A 23557-nucleotide genomic window follows, 5' to 3' on the forward strand; every position below is an offset into this window, starting at 1 on the left:
AGCTGCATTGTGCCACATTCAAGTTAAGGTTGAGACTTAAATTCCTGACTTTTCCTGCATGTCTTTAGAGAATAGAGAAAGGATAGCCCTAGCAACATTTTACTTTATATGTTTCTTTGATTTTAGCATTGTTTTAATATATATTATGATATACACTGTATTTACTTTAAGTGTATATATTCCAGAATGTCTATTTATCACTCTAATGGTAACTTTATGTATATAACTATATTAACATTATGAAATGTTCGTATAAAGATGTTAGATAACAAGGGAGTTTTAAGTAAAACGTTTAAATATTTCTTTAGTAACACAATTGCAACGTTGTTTGTAGACACATCAAAACTCTCAAATAAACATTCCAAAATATTATTTGGATATTCACTAAGTAGTCTGACATTCTGTACATTTGAGGAACTTTTTGTGAACATCACAAATACTACTACAATGTCACCAAAGTGTCCTGACATTCAGAACCTCCAAAGTACTTACTGAAAACGTAACTAATATCCATTTGTAGTCAGATACATGTATAACACCACTTGACATACTGACATTTATCCATAATGTCTATGTATACTTCCCACTGCAACTTTAGATGTAACTATGCATGGCTCTATACCAAACACTCTGAATTGTTATATCCCAACATTGACCTGACATTTAGAACATTGAAAGGACTAACTGGGAATGTTATGAAGGTTCCTAAAATGTCCCCAAAATCATCATATTGTTAAGTAATTTTAGATCTTGCCTAGACTTAAAAAAAAAAAAATTCTAATCTCTAATGTCTTATACTCAGAAAGAAAATGTGACATATAGATCACTAAGGGACATAGTGATCACTAAGGGACATGAGTAACTCAACTGCAATGTTGTTTGTAGACACACCAGGGCTCTCAAAGGAACATTCCTAAATGTTCCTCAAAAATACAACGTTACAAGTACACCAACACTTGACTAACTGACAATGATCCATAATGTCTATTTATAATAGTCATTGCAATGTTAGATAACTATGCACGGCTCTTTAGCAAACATTCTGAAATTAGACATTATATGAAAAAAATATTTTTAGGTCAACCTCCAAACGTTACTAAATGTCAGAAAGTACATTGAGAGCCCCACAAAAGGCAGTATCTGGTAACCACTGGGAACGTAACATTCGTCGGTGGGTACCTACAGTACCAATAAGGCATGTAACAGTGTGCACGTTCAGGGAAGATTCAAGGACATCTCTTATAATGTTATTAAATAACAATATTCATCTATTCAGGGTCCCCCACATTTCAACATCCTGAAGAGACTTGGGACATAACTTGTCAACTGACACCACAGGTACATCTAGGAGACGTTTCATGAAAACATTATTTTCACATCAATCGCATAACGTTGCTAAACGTCAGAAAGTACATTGAGAGCCCCACAAAATGCAGTTTCTGGTAACCACTGGGAACGTAACTTTCGTCAGTGGGTACCTGTAAGGTACATAACAGTGTGCACGTTCAGGGAAGATTCAATGACATCTCTTATAACGTTACTAAATAACGTCATTTATCTATTTAAGATCCATGACATTTCGATATCCTGAAAAGACTTGGGACGTAACTTTTGTCAGCTGATACCACAGCTACGTACAAGGCACGTTTCACAATAACGTTATCATGACTTATGTGGGGACTAAAATAGTTTGTGGTCACCCCTGGTTAAATACCCCGGAAATATTTTCATGTTATGTTGTTTTGAAATTGTTTTAAATATATTGGCTATTTATTTAGTTGTGTAATAATAGAATAGTCCATTGAGTGAGAGAGACAAAAATGTGTTGTATTGAAAAACAACAAGATAAATTCATTATTTTCAAGGTGTCAAGGCTCCATCATTCTTTTCACTACATTTAATTTCAAACAGGAAACATATTACTGCTCTCTGCTCTATTCCCTGACCATGCATATGCAAAACATCCTAGACTGACAAGATCAAGTGATAGATTACTGTTACTTGAGTAGTCGTCAATTTGTGTCAGTTGATTATTTATTTGACCTTTATTGCATTTCATTCAGAAAGAGAACAGTGATAGATAGATAGATAGATAGATAGATAGATAGATAGATAGGCGGCATAGGCCTGTGTTACACTATTAGATAGGTGTTATTGGGATCTGTAGCCAGAGCTAACATAGGTCTCCACATCCTCATTATAACTGTCATTACTTGACGCAGAGCACATTGATATGAAGATGATCTTTCCATCTCATCTCTCAACCCGGGAGCCTCTCATCAACATCTTGACTTCTGATTGAAAGACAGATTGAAACTAGCATAGGAGAGAGAAAATTATGACTAGGCTACACAGTTTTAGCTATTCAGAAGAGCTGTTGCCATGTAACATCAGTGGGTGGGCGTGCAGTGGGTATTTTGTGCCTTTGACTCCACTGTAGGCCTATCACCAGTGAACAAATTATCCAAAAGGTCAGTCCCACACTCAAAAGGATGCAACAAGAGTGAGTGATGATTTCTCAGAAGCGGCTCCTCTATACATTCAAGTTTTGTTTCTAGTTTTGTTTCTTCCTGAAAGAAGATGATTCCAAGGAAATCTCTTAGCATCACTGACTTGACTTGTGCTAACAGATGCATATTAGGTATTATAGTATTCTATAGGAAACTCAGCAAAAAAATAAACGTTCCTTTTTCAGGACCCTGTCTTTCAAAGATAATTCGTAAAAATCCAAATAACTTCACAGATCTTCATTGCTTACAGTCCGGAACCTCCTGAGACAGTCCACGGCCCGAAGCCTCCAGCGACGGTCCGCAATCCAGAGCCTCCAGCGATGGTCCGCAGTCCAGAGTCTCCGGCGGCGGTCGGCAGTCCAGAGTCTCCGGCGGCGGTCGGCAGTCCAGAGTCTCCGGCGGTGGTCGGCAGTCCAGAGCCTCCGGCAGCGGTCGGCAGTCCGGAGCCTCCGTCGGCGGTTCGGAGCCTCCGGCAACGATCTACGGTTCGGAGTCCCTGGCGACGATCCACGGTCCGTGACCTCCGGCGACGATCCACGGTCCGGAGCTTTCAGCGACGAACCCCGAAATAGTCGCCACCGAGGATGGCGGATCCGCGATTAGAGCGGGGTCTACGTCCCGCACCAGAGCCGCCACCGAGGCTAGATGCCCACCCGGACCATCCCCTATTGAGTCAGGTTTTGCGGCCGGAGTCCGCACCTTGGGGCGTACTGTCATGCCCTGACCGTAGAGGGCCTTTTTATTTCTCTATTTGGTTAGGTCAGGGTGTGACTTGGGTGGGCATTCTAGATTATGTATATCTATGTTTGGTATTTCTATGTTGGCCTGATATGGTTCCCAATCAGAGGCAGCTGTCTTTCATTGTCTCTGATTGGGGATCATATTTAGGCAGCCTTTTCCCACTGGGTTTTTGTGGGATCTTGTTTTTTGGTTAGTTGCCGGTGAGCACGCCATTTACTTCACGTTTCGTTTGTGCTTTATTGTTTTTGTTGTGTTGACGGTGTTCATTTTTAATAAAGTAAAAATGTTCACCTACCACGCTGCACCTTGGTCTCCTTCTTACGACGAACGTGACATTACATCACAGGAGGTTGGTGGCACCTTAATTGGGGAGGACAGGCTCGTGGTAATGGCTGGAGCGGAATAGGTGGAATGGTATCAAATACTCCAAACACATGGTTTCCATGTGTTTGATGCTATTCCATTTGCTCCGCTCCGGCCATTATTATGAGCCGTCCTCCCCTCAGCAGCCTCCCCTGAAATACATACATATGTTAATTCAGAGCTTTATGTGTAACTGTAACCATGCTAAAACACAGTTGAATAGAGAGGGGTACGTTGTAAATGAGGCGTGAATAGGTGTGAAAGAACTCGTCTCCAAATGAGTCTGGAGAGAATATTCTATAGTGATAATTACGTTTTGTCTTTATGTGTGAGAGAGAGAGAGAGAGAGGGGTTGTGTGTGTCTGTGTGTTCACGTGTGCATGCAGTGTATGCATGTGTTTCGTATTCGTGTCTGTTTGTATCTGTATGTGGACATGGGGGAAGGGGTTGTTGTTTCACATCTCACTTAGAGGAGGTTGCAGGAAATGTGTCTCCTTTAGAAACCAGGCATTATTTCTGAACGCTGTTGTTATACAACTACATAAAAAAATATATGTTTTACATACACCAGATAGGTGCATTGAAATATGTTGTTTTCCTAGGAAAGCCATAGTAGTACAGTGCACCTGGTGCAATATTAGGATTAAGTGCCTTGCTCAAGGACACATCGATAGATTTTTCACTTTGTCGGCTCGTTAACCAGCAACCTTTTGATTACTGGCCTAACGCTCTAACCGTAAGGCTACTTGCCGCCCAGGACTATTTAGCATAACAGGCTATGATATATCCTAAGATCCTAATGGTATAGCCGTGAGCACTAAAATACCCAAAATAGAAATGTCAACAAATGCTATATGGTGTTGCTGTGCATGAAACCAGTCTGAAACACATTTACACAGTCTGAAACACATTTATGGAATGATATATGACTTCGGTAGGATTTTTTACCCATTCCCTAGGGAGTGTGTGAATCCTGTTAATATGAAGAGACTTAAAAGACATGCTCTGAAGTTTTCTTTCCCCCTGGTTACATAACAAATTACATGCACAATCTCTGCTGTCATACGGCAAATGACAAATGGCATGGGCACGCATAGTTTAGCAATCTGTTATTGGTTTCTGGTGTTAGTGCACACCCCTGGCTACATGCAGCAAGCCTTACAAAGTCACTGTTTGACTGAATATTATGCAATCTTGAATCCAAGATGGCGTAGCAGTCGGAACATGTGTATTTGTCTTGTCCCGTCCTGTCCCGTGTTTATATCGTTTTCTTCGTATATATTTCGTATATATTTTAATCTCACTTTCCATCTACGGACTGAATATACTCTCCTGCAACCCACTTCACCCAATGTGGTACGGATCTGCTATTTTTATACTTTAGAACCGGAACCCCCATCAGAAGCTAGCCAACTAGCTAGCTACAAGCTAGTAGTCAGTTAGCCAATGCTAGTGGTCCTCACCGTTAACTCGGACATCAGCCAGCCTCAACCCGGTCAATTCCTGCCAGTCTGCACAGCGCGATATCAACCCAGAGAATATCGGACTGCTTTTTCTCTACCACATTTCTGGATTCCTACCGCAAGCTCTGAACCTTTACACCAGATCATCGCAGCTAGCTAGCTGCTATCTGAGTGGCCACTCCTGGCTAATGTCTCTGTCAAGAAGCAAGCACCAGTTAGCCTGGAGTTAGCCGCGAGCTAGGCCCATCTCCTGGCTAGCCAAAGAGGTCCACCAGCCAATTCTTGGGCTACAATACCTATTATGCCAATTGGCCTGGACCCTTTAATGCTGACACGGAGCCCCGCCGATCCATCACGACTGGTCTGCCGATGTAACCCTCCGAGGTGGTTTCAACAGGCTCTTCCATTGCGACGTTGCCAGATGCCCATCTGCTCGCCCCGGCCCACTAGTTGTCTGAATCGCTGCGTCTCCAGCTCGCCTAGCGTAGCAGCAACTACGGAATTTGGCTCCCTGACTCATCTAGTGCTACTCTTTGGACCCTATGATCTGTCGGCTACATATGCCTTTCCCTAATGTCAATATGCCTTGTCTATTGCTGTTTTGGTTAGTGATTATTGTCTTATTTCACTGTAGAGCCCCGAGCCCTGTCCAATATGCCTTAGATAGCCCTTTTGTTCCACCCCCCCACAGAAGCAGATACCTCACCTGGCTTAACTGGTGCCTCTAGAGACAAAACCTCTCTCATCGTCACTTAATGCCTAGGTTTACCTCCACTGTCCTCACATCCTACCATACCCTTGTCTGTACATTATGCCTTTAATCTATTCTTCCGCGCCCAGAAACCTGCTCCTTTTAATCTCTGTTCTGAACGCACTAGACGACCGTTTCTTATAGCCTTTAGCCGTATCCTTATACTACTCCTCCTCTGTTCCTCTGGTGATGTAAAGATTAACCCATGCCCTGCAGCCCCCAGCACCACTCCCATTCTCCAGGCGCTCTCATTTGTTGACTTCTGTAACCGTAAAAGCCTTGGTTTCATGCATGTTAACATTAGAAGACGCCTCCCTAAGTTTGTTTTATTCACTGCTTTAGCACACTCCGCCAACCCTAATGTCCTAGCCATGTCTGAATCATGGCTTAGGAAGGCCACCAAAAATCCTGAAATTTCCATCCCTAACTATAACGTCTTCCGACAAGATAGAACTGCCAAAGGGGGCGGAGTTGAAATCTACTGCAGAGATAGCCTGCAGAGTTCTGTCTTACTATCCAGGTCTGTGCCCAAACAATTCGAGCTTCTACTTTTAAAAATCCACCTTTCCAGAAACAAGTCTCTCACCATTGCCAAATGTTATAGACCCCCTTCAGCCCCTAGCTGTGCCCTGGACACCATATGTGAACTGATTGCCCCCTTCTATCTTCAGTTTGTATTGTTAGGTGACCTAAACTGGGATAAACTTAACACCCCGGCCATCATACAATCTAAACTAGATGATTTCAATCTCGCACAAATTATTGAGGAACCTACCAAGTACAACCCTAAATTCGTAACCATGGGCACCCTCATAGATATCATCCTGACCAACTTGCCCTCTAAATACACCTCTGCTGTCTTCAACCAAGATCGCAGAGATCACTGCCTCATTGCCTGCGTGCGTGATTGGTCCGCGGTCAAACGACCAGCCCTCATCACTGTCAAACGCTCCCTAAAACACTTCAGTGAGCAGGCCTTTCTAATTGGCCTGGAAGGATATTGACCTCATCCTGTCAGTAGAGGATGCCTGGTTGCTCTTTAAAAGTGCTTTCCTCTCCATCTTAAATAAGCATGCCCCATTCAAAAAATGTAGAACAAAGAACAGATATAGCCCTTGGTTCACCCCAGACTTGACTGCCCTTGACCAGCACAAAAAGCTCCTGTGGCGTTCTGCATTAGCATCGAATAGCCCCCGCGATATGCAACTTTTCAGGGAAGTCTGGAACCAATATCCACAGTCAGTTAGGAAAGCTAAGGCTAGCTTTTTCAAACAGAAATTTGCATCCTGTAGCACTAATTCCAAAAAGTTTTGGGACACTGTAAATTCCATGGAGAATAAGAGCACCTCCTCCCAGCTGCCCATTGCACTGAGGCTAGGAAACTGTCACCACCGATAAATCTACGATAATCGATAATCTCTATAAGCATTTTTCTTCGGCTGGCCATGCTTTCCACCTTGCTACCCCTACCCCGTCCAACAGCTCAACACCCCCTGCAGGAACCCCCCCCCCCCCACTTCTCCTTCACCCAAATCCAGACAGCTGATGTTCTGAAAGAGCTGCAAAATCTGGATCCCTACAAATCAGCCGGGCTAGATAATCTAGATCCTCTCTGTCTAAAATTATCCTGCGAAATTGTTGCAACCCCTATCACTAGTCTGTTCAACCTCTCTTTCGTATCGTCTGAGATCCCCAAAGATTGGAAAGCTGCCGCGATCATCCCCCTCTTCAAAGGGGGAGACACTCTAGTCCAAAACTGTTATAGATCTATATCCATCCTGCCCTGCCTTTCTAAAATCTTCGAAAGCCAAGTTAACAAACAGATCACCGACCATTTCGAAAGCCACCGTACCTTCTCCACTATGCAATCTGGTTTCCGAGCTGGTCAATCCCCGACACTCGGAAGAGGAAAAGAAGAAGGCCAAGCTTCAATACAGGACTAAGATGGAATCCCACTACACCGGTTCTGATGCTCGTCGGGTGTGGCAGGGCTTACAAACCATCACGGATTACAAAGAGAAACCCAGCTACAAGATGCCCAGTGACACGAGCCTACCAGACAAGTTAAATGCCTTCTATGCACACTTCAAGGAAAGCCACACTGAACCATGCATGAGAGTGACTGTGTGATCACGCGCTCTCTGTAGTCGATGTGAGTAAGACCTTTAAACAGGTTAACATTCACAAGGCCGCAGAGCCAGATGGATTACCAGGATGCATACTCAGAGCAGTCTGTAATAACCAGTCAAGCAGACCACCATAGTCTGTGTGCTTAGAACGCTAAGGTAACCTGTCTAAATGACTATTGCCCCGTAGCACTCACATCTTTAGCCATGAAATGCTTTGAAAGGCATGGCTCACATCAACACCATTATTACAGACACCCTGGACCCAATACAATTCGCATACCGCCCAACAGATCCACAGATTACGCAATCTCTATTGCACTCCACACTGCCTTTTCCCACTTGGACAAAAGAAACACCTATGTGAAAATGCTGTTCATTGACTATAGCTCAGTGTTCAACACCATAGTGCCCTCCAAGCTCATCACTAAGCTAAGGTCCCTGGGACTGAACACCTCCCTCTGCAGCTGGATTCTGGACTTCCTGACTGGCCGCAACCATGTGGTAAGAGTAAGCAACAACACATCCGCCACGCTGACCTTCAACACGGGGGCCCCTCAAGGATGCGTGCTTAGTCCCCTCCTGTATTCTCTGTTCACCCACAACGAGTGGCCGCGTACGACTCCAATGCCATCATGAAGTTTGCCAACGACACGACAGTGGTAGGCTTGATCAACAACAGCAATGAGATAGCTTATAGGGAGAAGGTCAGAGACCTGGCAGTGTGGTACCAGGACAACAACCTCTCACTCAACGTCCGTAAGACAAAGGAACTGATTGTGAACTACAGGAAACAGAGGGCCGAGCACACTCCCATCCACATCAACGAGGCTGTAGTGGAGCGGGCCGAGAGCTTCAAGTTCCTCTGTGTCCACATCATTAAAGATCTATCATGGTCCAATCACACAAACACAGTCATGAAGAGGGCACAACAACACCTCTTCCCCCTCATGCTTACACTGACACCCCAACACACACGCACTACATACGCCCATCACACATAACATGCACACACGTTTTTATCCTATCTTTACCTCTGCACTGTTGGAAAATTACCTGTTAGTGAGCATTTCACTGTTAGTCTACACCTGTTGTCCAAGAAACATGCAACAAATAAAATTTGATTTGAAAATGTGATTTATGTACTTGTCATATACATATTTGATGTGTAGTTGGTTGACTTTTCTATTTAGCAAGCTGCGTCCTCTGCTCAAGTTGGCTAACGTTAGCTAGCTTGCTAATAATGTTTTGAGGAGAACAGGCTAGCTCCCTGTAGAATCAAGACGAGGATGGGAAAGAAGATTAGATGTGCAGTTGCTTCATCTGGCTGATGCCCAGATGAGATGAGAGCTAACTGCTACAGGTATAAAAATGTGAGATCTCTGAGATTCTATCTAGCTAGCTAGATGTCAAGATGGCGTAGCAGTTCAGACGTCCTGTCGTGTCCCGTGTATATATATATATATTTACATATTTTTTCTTCACTTATCTTTTTACATTTTTTTTTTATTCTAAATGCTCAACCTCAAAGCACTCTCCTGCAACCCGCCTCATCAATTTAAAAAAAAAAAGAAAGTATTATTTACCTCATCTGAATTCCACGACAGAAGCTAGCCAGAGGTTAGCCATTTTCACTGGCTAACGTTGAAGTTCAGCTAGCTACGGTTAGCTGTCCTCAGCTATCCATTACCTCGAAAAGCTATCGCCAGTTTTTGTACAGCGCGACTCAGACCAGAGCATATCGGACCTATTCTCTCTCCTTTCCTCGATTTCTACCGCAGGCTCTGGACATTTACACCTGGATCTTGCAGCTAACTAGCTGCTACCTGAGTGACTATTGGCAACGTCGGTCACGGAATTAACACACACTATTACGGAGCTAGCTCGCTAGCCAGCTGAAGAGTTCCGTCAGCCACTCGTGGGCTATTCCTGAGCTAGCCAGCTGAAGTGTCTCCTGGGCTACAACTCACCTATCCTGACCCGTTTTACTGCCAATGCGGAGCCCCATTGGGTCTTCACGACTGGATCACCGACGTTATCTGCCCGAGGGAGTTGTCCAACTGGCCCCTCCGTCGCGACGTAACCTGATCGCCCATCTGCGGCCAGCTAATCGTTAGCTGTCTTTTCGGCTGCGATCTGAATAGGTCTGTCGGACACTTTTCTTGGGCCACTATAACTAACTATTTTGCCAACTTGGACAGGTCCCCCCTTCCACACGGAACCCCACTAACCCACAGACGGAAACGCACGAGGCGGCTAAAAACAGACCTCCCTCCCATCTTCCACCAGCTTGCTACCTATGGCCCGGCTAGCTGTCTGAATCTCACTGGACCCTCTGATCACTCGGCTAAGCATGCCTCTCCTTAATGTCAATATGCCTTGTCCATTGCTGTTCTGGTTAGTGTTTATTGGCTTATTTCACTGTAGAGCCTCTAGCCCTGCTCATTATACCTTATCCAACCTCTCAGTTCCTCCACCCACACATGCTATGACATCTTCTGGTTTCAATGATGTTTCTAGAGACAATATCTCTCTCATAATCACTAAATGCCTAGGTTTACCTCCTCTGTACTCACATCCCACCATACCTTTGTCTGTACATTATACCTTGAAGCTATTTTATCGCCCCCAGATACCTGCTCCTTTTTCTCTCTATTCTGGACGTCACAGACGACCAATTCTTATAGCTTTTAGCCGTACCCTCATACTTATTCTTCTCTGCTCCGCTGGGGATGTAGAGGTGAATCCAGGCCCTGCAGTGCCTGGCTCCACACCTACTCCCCAGGCGCTCTCTTTTGATGACTTCTGTAACCGTAATAGCCTTGGTTTCATGCATGTTAACATTAGAAGCCTCCTCCCTAAGTTTGTTTTATTCACTGCTTTAGCACACTCTGCCAACCCGGATGTCCTAGCTGTGTCTGAATCTTGGCTTAGGAAGTCCACCAAAAACTGTGAAATCTTCATCCCTAACTACAACGTTTTCAGACAAGATAGAACGACCAAAGGGGGCGGTGTTGCAATCTACAGCAGAGATAGCTTGCAGAGTTCTGTCCTGCTATCCAGGTCTGTACCCAAACAATTTGAACTTCTACTTTTAAAAATCCACCTCTCCAAAAACAAGTCTCTCACCGTTGCCGCCTGCTATAGACCCCCCTCGGCCCCTAGCTGTGCTCTGGACACCATATGTGAACTGATTGCCCCCCATCTATATTCAGAGCTCGTGCTACTAGGCGAACTAAACTGGGACATGCTTAACACCCCAGCCATTCTACAATCCAAGCTTGATGCCCTCAATCTCACACAAATTATTAATGAACCCACCAGGTACAACCCCAAAGCCGCAAACACTGGCACCCTCATAGATATCATCCTAACCAATGTGCCCTCTAATTACACCTCTGCTGTTTTCAACCAAGATCTCAGCGATCACTGCCTCATTGCCTGCACCCGTAATGGGTCAGCGGTCAAACGACCTCCACTCATCACTGTCAAACGCTCCCTGAAACATTTCAACGAGCAAGCCTTTCTAATCGACCTGGCCCTGGTATCCTGGAAGGATATTGACCTCATCCCGTCAGTAGAGGATGCCTGGTTATTTTTTAAAAATGCCTTCCTCTCCATCTTAAATAAGCATGCCCCTTTCAAGAAATTTAGAACCAGGAACAGATATAGCCCTTGGTTCTCCCCAGACCTGACTGCCCTTAACCAACACAAAAATATCCTGTGGCGTTCTGCATTAGCATCGAACTGCCCCCGCGATATGCAACTTTTTAGGGAAGTTAGAAACCAATACACACAGGCAGTTAGAAACGCCAAGGCTAGCTTTTTCAAACAGAAATTTGCTTCGTGCCACTCCAACTCTAAAAAGTTCTGGGACATTGTAAAGTCCATGGAGAATAAGAACACCTCCTCCCAACTGAGGATAGGAAACTCTGTCACCACCGATAAGCCCACTATAATTGAGAATTTCAATAAGCATTTTTCTACGGCTGGCCATGCTTTCCACCTAACTACCCCTACTGCATTCAACAGCACTGCACCCCCCACAGCTACTCGCCCAAGCCTCCCCCATTTCTCCTTCTCCCAAATCCATTCAGCTGATGTTCTGAAAGAGCTGCAAAATCTGGACCCCTACAAATCAGCTGGGCTTGACAATCTGGACCCTTTCTTTCTAAAATTATCTCCCGAAATTATTGCAACCCCTATTACTAGCCTGTTCAACCTCTCTTTCGTGTCGTCTGAGATTCCCATAGATTGGAAAGCAGCTGCTGTCATCCCCCTCTTCAAAGGAGGTGACACTCTTGACCCAAATTGCTACAGACCTATATCCATCCTACCCTGCCTTTCTAAGGTCTTCGAAATCCAAGTCAACAAACAGATTACCGACTATTTTGAATCCCACCGCACCCTCTCCGCTATGCAATCTGGTTTCAGAGCTGGTCATGGGTGCACCTCAGCCACGCTCAAGGTCCTAAATGACATCGTAACCGCCATCGATAAGAAACATTACTGTGCTGCCGTATTCATTGACCTGGCCAAAGCTTTTGACTCTGTTAATCACCACATCCTCATCGGCAGACTTAGTAGCCTTGGTTTCTCAAACGATTGCGTCGCCTGGTTCACCAACTACTTCTCTGACAGAGTTCAGTGTGTCAAATCGGAGGGCCTACTGTCTGGACCTCTGGCAGTCTCTATGGGGGTACCACAGGGTTCAATTCTTGGGCCAACTCTTTTCTCTGTATACATAAATGATGTCGCTCTTGCTGCTGGTGAATCTCTGATCCACCTCTACGCAGACGACACCATTCTGTATACTTCTGGCCCTTCTTTGGACACTGTGTTAACAACCCTCCAGACGAGCTTCAATGCCATTCAACTCTCCTTCCGTGGTCTCCAACTGCTCCTAAACACAAGTAAAACTAAATGCATGCTCTTCAACCGATCGCTGCCTGCACCTGCCCGCCCATCCAGCATAACTTCTCTGGACGGTTCTAACTTAGAATTTGTGGACAACTACAAATACCTAGGTGTCTGGTTAGACTGTAAACTCTCCTTCCAGACTCACATCAATCATCTCCAATCCAAAGTGAAATCTAGAATTGGCTTCCTATTTCGCAACAAAGCATCCTTCACTCATGCTGCCAAACATACCCTCGTAAAACTGACCATCCTACCAATCCTCGACTTCGGCGATGTCATTTACAAAATAGCCTCCAATACCCTACTCAACAAGCTGGATGCAGTCTATCACAGTGCCATCCGTTTTGTCACCAAAGCCCCATATACAACCCACCACTGCGACCTGTATGCTCTCGTTGGCTGGCCTTCACTTCATAATCGTCGCCAAACACATTGGCTCCAGGTCATCTACAAGACCCTGCTAGGTAAAGTCCCCCCTTATCTCCGCTCACTGGTCACCATAGCAGCACCCACCTGTAGCACGCGCTCCAGCAGGTATATCTCTCTGGTCACCCCTAAAGCCAACTCCTCCTTTGGTCGTCTCTCCTTCCAGTTCTCAGCTGCCAATGACTGGAACGAACTACAAAAATCTCTAAAACTGGAAACACTTATCTCCCTCACTAGCTTTAAGCACCAGCTGTCAGAGCAGCTCACAGATCTCTGCACCTGTACATAGCCCATCTTTAATTGAGCCCAAACTACTACCTTTTCCCCTACTGTATTTATTTATTTTATTTATTTTGCTCCTTTGCACCATATTATTTATATTTTAACTTTTAACTTTCTTCAAACTACAAATCTACCATTCCAGTGTTTTTCTTGCCATACTTTATTTACTTTGCCACCATGGCATTTTTTTGCCTTTACCTCCATTATCTCACATCATTTGCTCACATTGTATATAGTCTTATTTTTTTTCTACTGCATCATTGATTGTATGTTGTTTTACTCCATGTGTAACTCTGTGTTTTTGTATGTTGTCGAACTGCTTTGCTTTATCTTGGCCAGGTCGCAATTGTAAATGAGAACTTGTTCTCAACTTGCCTACCTGGTTAAATAAAGGTGAAATAAATAAAATAAATAAATGTCAATGTCAAACCAATGCAAATATATACGTTTTATTGGCTTGCTATATGAGTTGTTTTTCATGAAAATGTATTTCTGATATAGCTAGCTAGTTGTTGTTGCTCTAGTGTCAGTTAAATGTTACAGCCACAACATCATGATCATGTAATCATGCATCTGCACACCAGTGAGGATGAGAAAAGCATTATTTGGCTAGAACAACATCAACTAGCTAGCTATAATAGCAGATAGACATTTTCAGCAAAAGCATGGATAGAGCTAGCTATCTGTAGTAACATTATATTTGAAACCACCACATGCTCATTATCTGTATCTGTGTTACATTCCATATTATGTTTTAATATATTTGTACTTTATTGCTATCTGTCTCAAGTTGTATAAATCATCAGCATGAAGACTATTGAGTTCTGTTGAATTGTCAAGTGGACTGAATTCTCATTCAAATAATGTTTTCTCTCTTTCAGATCCGCTAAGCACACTTATGCCTCTGCTAGCCACACAACCACTTCCTCAGAGAGGTTGGGTAAGCTTCTTCTTGGCTGGTCCTATCTAGGGGTGACATTGGGTGGGGCCACAGTCTCCCAATAATAGCAGCCCAGAGAATCAAAATCCACTGGTCCTGGGAATGGAGCTCTAACAGAGCTTTCTCATGGAAAGGAGAAATGGCATCGTCATCATAAGGAAGCCTAGACTAAAGAGGGAACCTTCATTACTCCTCAGACTAGTGTCCTCAGTTTTCAACAGCAGCTCTCTCCTAAAATAGCCTTCCTCACTGTGGCTACTGGCTAGACATGCTACCGAACACCAGACCAACCAGCAATGATCTTTTATTTTCTCATGCCTAATCATCTGCTGGATTTTCCCCCCCTCGATCTATTTTTAAATGATGTCTGAGATATTGACTGAACCACATGAGGCCAGCCCACATAACCTTTTCCTATTCCAACCAGATCCTTTAAATGAATAACTCAGGGGCTTTTTCAAAGAATCCATGATTGCCACAGGATTCTGGGAACCAGATAATGGCAGGGATAGGCGGTGCTCTGAGGGAAAACTTGTTCACCCATTACACCACACGTCCTCAAAGTCACACTAATATCCAATAGGTGGTTTAGGTTCATAATAAAGCACATGGGGCTGGAGATTTGACCATCTGTGTGTAGGAACCAGATAGGCAGGTATTATGATTCAGGTAATGATAAATGCATGACAAACTGAGAACATGTTGTTTTGTATCACACCATGCCCTCACAAACATCAATTGTCTATGGGACTCCACTCCATACCCGTGAATTCAAAAGGTTGTACACCAATAATAGCCAACTTAATTTATTCAGCTATTTGTTACAGAGTGTGTGCATTGTGTGATATCAGTGTATTCCAGAGGAATCATTATGCATGCCGCTAGTACGGTGGATTTTGAATAATACCTCAAGTGAAAGCAGTCCTTTGTAGTTGATGTTGTATTTGCGATAATGTTGTATCTGGGCTGCTGGATGTGTAATAAGATGCTGTGAGAAGAGGAAGATTGGCCTCAGGTGTTAAGGCTGCTTTTGTCTAGGATGGCCTGTGTTGTAATGTGTGAACGAGTGCACATGGAGCCCTCACAGTCACAGTCACACATCACAGCTGAGAAGAGTGTGACATGTCACCCTCTTTGCCTATGTTCCCTAGAGAGAGGTGTCGTGTCTTTGGCATCATTAAAGGTGAAGACTGTTATTTTTTCAAATCAATTCTCTGTAATTATTATTATTATGTGATTTAACTAATCATGTAAATTTAATTAACTAGGCAAGTCAGTTAAGAACAAATTCTTATTTACAATGACGGCCTACCCCGGCCAACTGTGCACCGCCCTATAGGACTCCCAATCACAGCCAGATGTGATGCAGCCTGGATTCAAACCAGAGACTGCAGTGATGCCAGAGATGCCTTAAACCGCTGCGCCACTCGGGAGCCCCAACAATGACTTGGATCTATAGAGAGGGTGTAATGTTTCTGGGTCAAGGGTCACTTCTTTCTCATTGAGTTTCTATCAAACCCATTGAGGTTCTCATCGATTAATATGTCACCTGTTCGGGAATTTCCAAGAAATAGAAGGGAATCAGTTTTGTTTAGAAAATTGCTTGTCTTGTGCAGCGTGTTTTTGAAAGACAATTTGTTGTAATAATGAGAGACCTTTTGAGGTAGCTCCAATTAAAGCTACTACTTGAATTAGCTCGAACATCGCTTTTCCGTCCATATTTAGTTTGATTTCTATTTTATTTCATTTCAGTTAATGTTTCATAAGATTTGTATCTAGACCAGGGACCCCTCCCAGGCAAACCAGTGACCCAGGGACCGCATCATTTGTTAGCATAACATGTATATATCTTGTCTTATCATCAAGTGAATAATAATGGCAAGGAGAAGTAGTCAACATTTTTAAATGAATAGATTTGGCAGATAGTTTTTCATTATTTTGACCTCCCCTCATTATAAATGGAAGAGGAAATGTAAACTCTAACATAGCCTACTAGCTAGAAAGGTACCTCTAAACACATTTTAGGTAAGAGCAGCTGTTTACTGGTTAAACAAAGGTTAGCCATAATGTTCAAGTCAAGAAAGCTTAACCAGATACTCCAGTGAGTGTAATTGGTTCCAATGAGGGTAATTTGCTCAATATTAGCAGTTAATAAATAAAGTTGCCATCATTAGAAATAAGATATTCTTCTCTTTTCTAGGTATGTAATTCAAAATGTGTTTTCTGTTGTTGCTAGCTAATGGGGGGGGACAAACATTGGGGGGAGAAATCCACAAAAGAAAACTTTTTTTACGGAACCCCAGCAGTATCTCCGCAGACCCCCGGTTTAATACCCCTGATCTAGACTTTATAATGCATGATATATTGAATCTCTGTAGCCTTTATTTAATTGTGCAATAGGAGAAAAGTGTTTTTCCTGTGACAATGGAAATACGTTTGGCTACTACTGTGTCATCATGTCACACCCTAATCTGTTTCACCTGTCTTGTGATTGTCTCCACTCCCTCCAGGTGTCGCTTATTATCCCTGGTGTATATATCACTGTTTTTCCTGTCTCTCTGTGCCAGTTCATCTTGTATGTTTTTCAAGTCAACCAGCGTGTTTTCCCGTACTCCTGCTTCTATTCTCTTTTGCTAGTCCTCCCGGTTCTTGACCCTTGCCTGTTTTCTGGACTCCGTACCCGCTTGCCTGACCATTCTGCCTGCCCTGACCTCGAGCCTGCCTGCCGCTCCGTACCTCCTGGACTCTGAACTGGTTTTGACCTTTTGCCTGTCCACGACCATTTTCTTGCCTACCACATTTGTATTGTTTAATAAATATCAAAACTCAAACCATCTGCCTCCCGTGTCTGCATCTGGGTCTCACCTTTTGCCCTTCTTCTTCACTCATTGCAGTTTTTCTACAGTATGATCAGATCAAATCTGATACAGAGTTGCCAGGAGGTTGAGAAGTTTTGGCATCATGCACGTTAAATTGAATCTCTGTCATTCTGAGATAGCAGTAAAGTTCTCTTCCATTGCTCTTCCAGCTCTAGGACCACAACAAAAACCAGAATAAAAACATGGAAATAAGTTTGACCACTTTAGTGTTATCTTCGGTGATCCATCAGAGGCAGATACATCAGAGAGATGTGAAGTTTGGGCTTCATGTCATGAGCAGTATACTTCCCCACAACATGTGAGTGAACCCAGACTCAGATCTACATGGGTGATAGCAAGCCAAATAAAGTAATACCACCAAATGTGGTTAGACAATGTTCCTGCAAACTATGAAAGAGTAACAGAGACTTTTGCAAATACTGTTAGGATTTCATTACTTTGCCATAAGCACCACAGGTTAGTTGTCTTTAAGAGAATCAGATTATCCTTGTATAGAACATTATTACATTATTGTCCATAAGAAATCGATTTGTCATTTTCCTTTATCCCAACTCCCGGAGAGGTTGGAGCACAGGGCCAGCCACAGTACAGCACCGAAAAGTGCAGGAAATGTGGAAGGAATGTATACCTGATTACAGGCTAATAATAAGCATAATTGAATATCAAGCCTGAGCAAGAAGGCTGTTGTAGTGTTCCAGTATTAATCTGTATACCAACCTCTGCATTCAACAAACAGACAGGGTAATGTTACTGGTCTACAGCTTATCAGTCTATCAAACTGTAATCAGCTGACCTTTCTCCTAAGACCACTGACCTTAAAGAACCTGTTGGTTGTGAAACCTTACCAATGCAGGTGATTGGCCCCTTTCCCAAATCTCACAATAATCACACTGCCCAGGGGTTTTGGTGATGGTGAAGAACTTACATCAGACAGATTACATCAAAGACAGACTAATGGGGGGACTTATAGCTGTGAATCAACCTGCAGGTATTGATTTCTATGTCGGGTGATCAGCAACCCCTTTACTTTCATTATCTCTTCCCAGATGGAGAAAATAACCAGCCCACACATGTTGTAGTATGTTGTAGTGTGTGTGTGTCTACCCGCCTACATGGAGTGTAGCGCCTCATTGGCTGGGAGGTTTATGTGGTTGCTTTATTGCCACGGTGTTATTAACTAACTATTAAGTGTTTTTTTAATTTGAACAGAAAGTGATGTTGTTCAAAGAGCCTTTTCCGAACAGCGGTGGGAAGGGAGAGAGGGAAAGAAACAGCGAAACAGAAAGCAAAATAGAGACAGATAAAAACTACAGAGCACCTTCACTACTTTCACATTTTCTAAAGCTGTTTAATTTTCTCAGAGTAGCATCACTGTTACAATCATTAGCAGGCACACAAACAAGGTCAGAATGTGAAACACCTGGGAATAGAAATCAATTCCTGAAGTTTCCAGTAACCTCCAAAATGGCACACTATTCCCCCTATACCATTAATAGTTTACAACCAGAGCCGTGTAGGAGTAATGTTAGCTACATAGGGCTCTGAATAAAGTAGTGGATGATGTAGGAAATAGGGTGCCAGATTTGCTCTACTATCCTGACGTTTCCTGAGTGGGGACAGACACAGAACACTGTCGACATGTGGATGGTCAAAATGACCACCTAATAGCTACAATGCTACAATATCCAACAAATCTCTGAAAACACAAAGGGACCAGAAGTATGGCCATAGTGACCATTGTGAAGGTTAAGTTCAATGCTACAGTACCTCACAACAACATTTAACAATAAAGTGAACTTTACAAACTTTGACAAACACAAAGCTTTACAACTTTTTACAAACACGTATGAGCCCTTATAATGCCTTATTATGATACATACAGTATAATATGTGATGTGTCTAGGCAGGATTCATCCAACAGTCTCTGCAGCTGGTATTTAGCCAGGACATGCTTATGATACATTTTACAATTCTTTATGACTGCATTATAATGCATTATGTCTGTTGGCTTAAAGTAAAGTGTTACCTTTGCTAGCGATGTGGTGAGGACCAGGGTTTGATCTAGTAGTGTGTGCAATATAGAATGACAGTGAAGAAACACAGCTGAATAACTCACACCACATCCATTTGTAACCCTGTAACAGACGCACACACGCACACACGCGAGCATGCACACACACACACAGTATTAACAGGAGCTTGTCAACTCATTCTCAGACTGTATCTCCAGCGCCGCAGTTCCCAACTCCCCTACCAGAGGAGCTCCGCTCTTCTCCTCCGGGAGACTCTGTCGTAGGTCAGACCTCAAAGTCTGTCTTCCCTCCTCTCCCGTCTCCCCACGCGAAGGTGTGTCTGGCTGGGCAGAGCAGCAGATCAGCCCCCGCAGCTGGCGGAGCTGGAGTCTAAAGGAGCGTCTGAAGATGTAGTAGATAAAAGGGTTGTAGGCCGTGGAGCCCTTAGCAAACAGGCAGGGCAGCAGGGAGACCAGCGGGGCCAGACTGGCCTTCCCCTGGAACATATACCAAAAGCTGAGCACCACATAGGGAGACCAAGCCACGATGAACCCTGAGCTGATCAACACCGCCATCTGGGGAGGAGAGGAGAGGGGAAGGAGAGGAGGAGGAGAGGATGAGAGGAGAGGAGGAGGAGAGGAGAGGGGAAGCAGAGGAGGAGAGGGGAAGCAGAGGAAGAGGAGAGGGGAAGCAGAGGAGGAGGAGAGGGGAAGGAGAGGAAAGGAGGAGGAGAAGAGAGGGGAAGGAGAGGAAAGACATTAATCTATATAGACTATGTTTACAGCCTTGTCAAACATCTTAAGCCTGAGGAAGCCGGATTTGACAGGGACTAAAGCGTTTCTTAAATATCTACAAAAGTCTTCCACACTTTAGTCACTGTCATTCATGAGCTTTGCTTGAGCCCAATGTCTAAAAGACCCGAAGAGGAATACGTGTAAAACAGAGTTTTACCTGGATATTATCTTCCAAAACGATGACAATTTATTAGACTTGTTTTGATATCAAACCAGAATTGAATAATTAATTCCTCGTAACAAACAAGGAAAAAGCAATTTGGGCAGCAGGAATGCCAAATATAGAACCGCTTGTTGCGTTGTGGCCATAGACATATAATCCATAGAAGGGTATGGTAACCCCTAACCTTGGCAATTTGACTGTTAAACTCATGGGTACACTAGCAATGGCTGCCAGTCCTGACTTGAATGGGAACTGCCATCAATGGATTATATTTATATGGTTGGTTGAGGCTGCTTTTTGCACATTTTTAAATACAACCACTAGAAAAATGTCGTTTGGATAGCAAATGCCTACTGCTGAAAGGAGAAGACTAATCTGTCTGTAGAAGCGAACAATTTTTTCTCAACAACTTTTGAGTGATTCTGAGCAGACAGCACTGCTTTTCAAAGTGTCTTATCTTGAGATAAGCTATTGGCACGAGCGCACCAGCCATCATTAGTGGTCATCATTGGATGAATCATTGCCACTGGAAAGTTTATTTAGTAGCCTACTGTAGCCTATAATATGCAGTATATATATTTCTCCTAATATTGTACAATCTGTGCGTCTCTTTAATGGCCTGGGCTATTGTTTGTATTCAAGACCAGGTTGTTTTTATTGCTTTCAGTTTGTCACTGTCAGATTAGCCCCTTATTTCGGTCATTTGTGTGGTAATAGAAAATATTCCGCTAATGTCTGCTATCATGTCAGTGACGTAGAATGGCGTGAAATGTGTTTATAAAAGGCACTTTTATTTTCTTCAGACCTTGCTAACAACATTTCCCCATGTGTGTAAATCCTAAAAATGCCTCTGCTCAACTGTATACCACTACACAAATGTGAATATAGATGCATGGAATTATTATAAATTATTATTATAAAGGGGATTTATTTGGGACAAAAAGTCTAAATGTGAAATTGTATGTTTTTTTAAAGTTTTTTTCCAACAGTAACCTTGTTTTAAGGGGATGTAAATGTCCAAAAGAATGTGACAACTAGCATTGATGTCCATAAGAATAGTAAACTGTTCTATACACTGTAAGCAGCTCTGCACAACAGTATTTGTCTTGGAGGCTTGTGTAGCACTGTGTGAGCTATGTACCTGCATATAAATTATCTACAGATGTCACAGGTTCAATTTATCATAAACAAACACTTCCTAGAGATAAGCCATTGTTTGCGTTGGTCACATGTAGCTTGGTAATTACATCTAGGAGCAACAACAAGGCCATTATCTTCACTGAACAGTGCAATCTGTTCTTGTAGATATGATGGTCAGCCTGTTTGGATATCACTGCATGTGCAATAGAACTGTTACGCGGAGTGGAACGGGGGAACCCAAGAGCAGACTCAGATGTGCAAACTGGGATGAAGTAACCAAGGTATTTATTGAAACACAGGGGGAAGATGGAGTGCAGGCCAGGGGAAGCTCAGGTGGGTTGCAGGAAATCAGGTGAGGAGGCTGAGGCTGGAGCGAGAGGGGTTGGGACAGGTCCGGAGGAGAATCCAAGGGAGTAGTAGAGTGGGGAATCCAGGACAGAGTAGCAGGATGACGAGACGTGGAACTGGTGACAGGGACCAGATTCAGAGCGGATGGAACTGTAGCAGAGAGGAAACCAGCGTCAGGCAAGGAAAACATACACAACAGGATCTAACATTAACAAACGGCTAGAAGCGTAGACTGACAGAGCAGAGATTACGATCTGGCAGCGTGGAAGTAGTAGAGTTGAGTATTTGTAGAGGTCTTGATTATGGTACAGGTTGCAGCTGGTGAGGATCTGCTCTGACTCCAGCACACCAGTCTCCACCCACACAATCACAGAGAGAGAGAGGGAGAGAGTACTGGGGGAGTGGCGGCAGGTCAAGGAGGCACAGGATGAGCAGTAGAGGGCGTGGCAGGAGCAGATGTAACAAGAACACCATAATAATATGAGGCCATAAAAATGATCCAAGACTAACCAATTCAGGGACCAAAAAGCTCCTGAACAGCTTCTATCCCCGAGCCATAAGACTTCTGAAGATGGCGCCGACAGAGATGCAGCATTTAGTTTTTAATGTATTATTTCTTACATTGTTACCCCAGGAAATCTTAAGTCTTATTACATACAGCCAGGAAGAACTATTGGATATAAGAGCAATGTCAACTTATCAACATTATGACCAGGAATATGACTTTCCAGAAGCGGATCCTCTGTTCGGACCACCACCCAAGACAATGGATCTAATCCCAGTAGCTGACCCAAAACAACGGAGCCGCAGCAGGGGCAGACGGAGCGGCCTCCTGGTCAGGCTCCGTAGACGTGCACATTGCCTACCAGTCCTGGGTATACTACTCACCAATGTCCAGTCTCTTGCCAACAAGGTAGAGGAAATTCGAGCAAGGGTTGGCTTCTAGAGACACAGAGATTGTAACATTCTCTGTGTCACGGAAACATGGCTCTCTCGGGATATGTTGTCAGAATCGGTTCAACGACCAGGATTCTCCATGCATCGCGCCGACAGAGATAAACACTTCTCTTGGAAGAGGAAGGGCAGGGGTGTATGCTTCATGATTAACAACTCATGGTGTAATCATAACATACAGTAACTCAAGTCCTTCTGCTCACCCGACCTAGAATTCCTTACAATCAAGTGCCAGCATTTTACCTACCAAGAGAATTCTTGTCAGTTATAGTCACAGCTGTGTACGTTCCCCCTCAAGCAGACACCAAGACTGCCCTCAAGGAACTTCACTGGACTCTATGTAAACTAGAAACCATATATCCTGAGGCTGCATTTATTGTAGCTGGGGATTTTAACAAAGAAAATTTGAGAACAAGGCTACCTAAATTCAATCAGCGTATTGATTGTACTACGAGCAAGGGTAATACACTCGATCACTGCTACTCTAACTTCCGAGATGCATACAAAGCCCTCCCCCACCCTCCCGTCAGCAAATCTGACTATGATGCCATCTTGCTCCTACGTCTTATAGGCAGAATCTTAAATGGATGTACCAATGATGAGAACCATTCAACGCTGGTCTGACCAATCGGAAGCCAAGTTTCAAGATTATTTTGATCACGCAGACTGGAATATGTTTCTGGTCAGCCTAATAGAACAACATCGACTTATACTCTGACTCAGTGAGTGAGTTTATAAAGAAGTG

The 23557-nt window shown here is 43.6% G+C and overlaps 1 protein-coding gene across 1 annotated transcript in view; it reads right to left on the minus strand.

Moving 5' to 3' along the window:
* Positions 1–19589: 19589 nt before the first annotated feature.
* Positions 19590–23557, minus strand: part of opn8a (opsin 8, group member a) — a 42556-nt gene continuing 38588 nt past the window's right edge. Inside the window, exon 4 of the mRNA XM_029769313.1 lies at positions 19590–19988. Within this exon, the coding sequence (XP_029625173.1) occupies positions 19590–19988 (399 nt within the window). The remainder of the gene's footprint in view (positions 19989–23557) is intronic.

Source organism: Salmo trutta, chromosome 1, assembly GCF_901001165.1.
Source record: "Salmo trutta chromosome 1, fSalTru1.1, whole genome shotgun sequence".
NCBI classification, from domain to species: Eukaryota; Metazoa; Chordata; class Actinopteri; order Salmoniformes; family Salmonidae; genus Salmo; species Salmo trutta.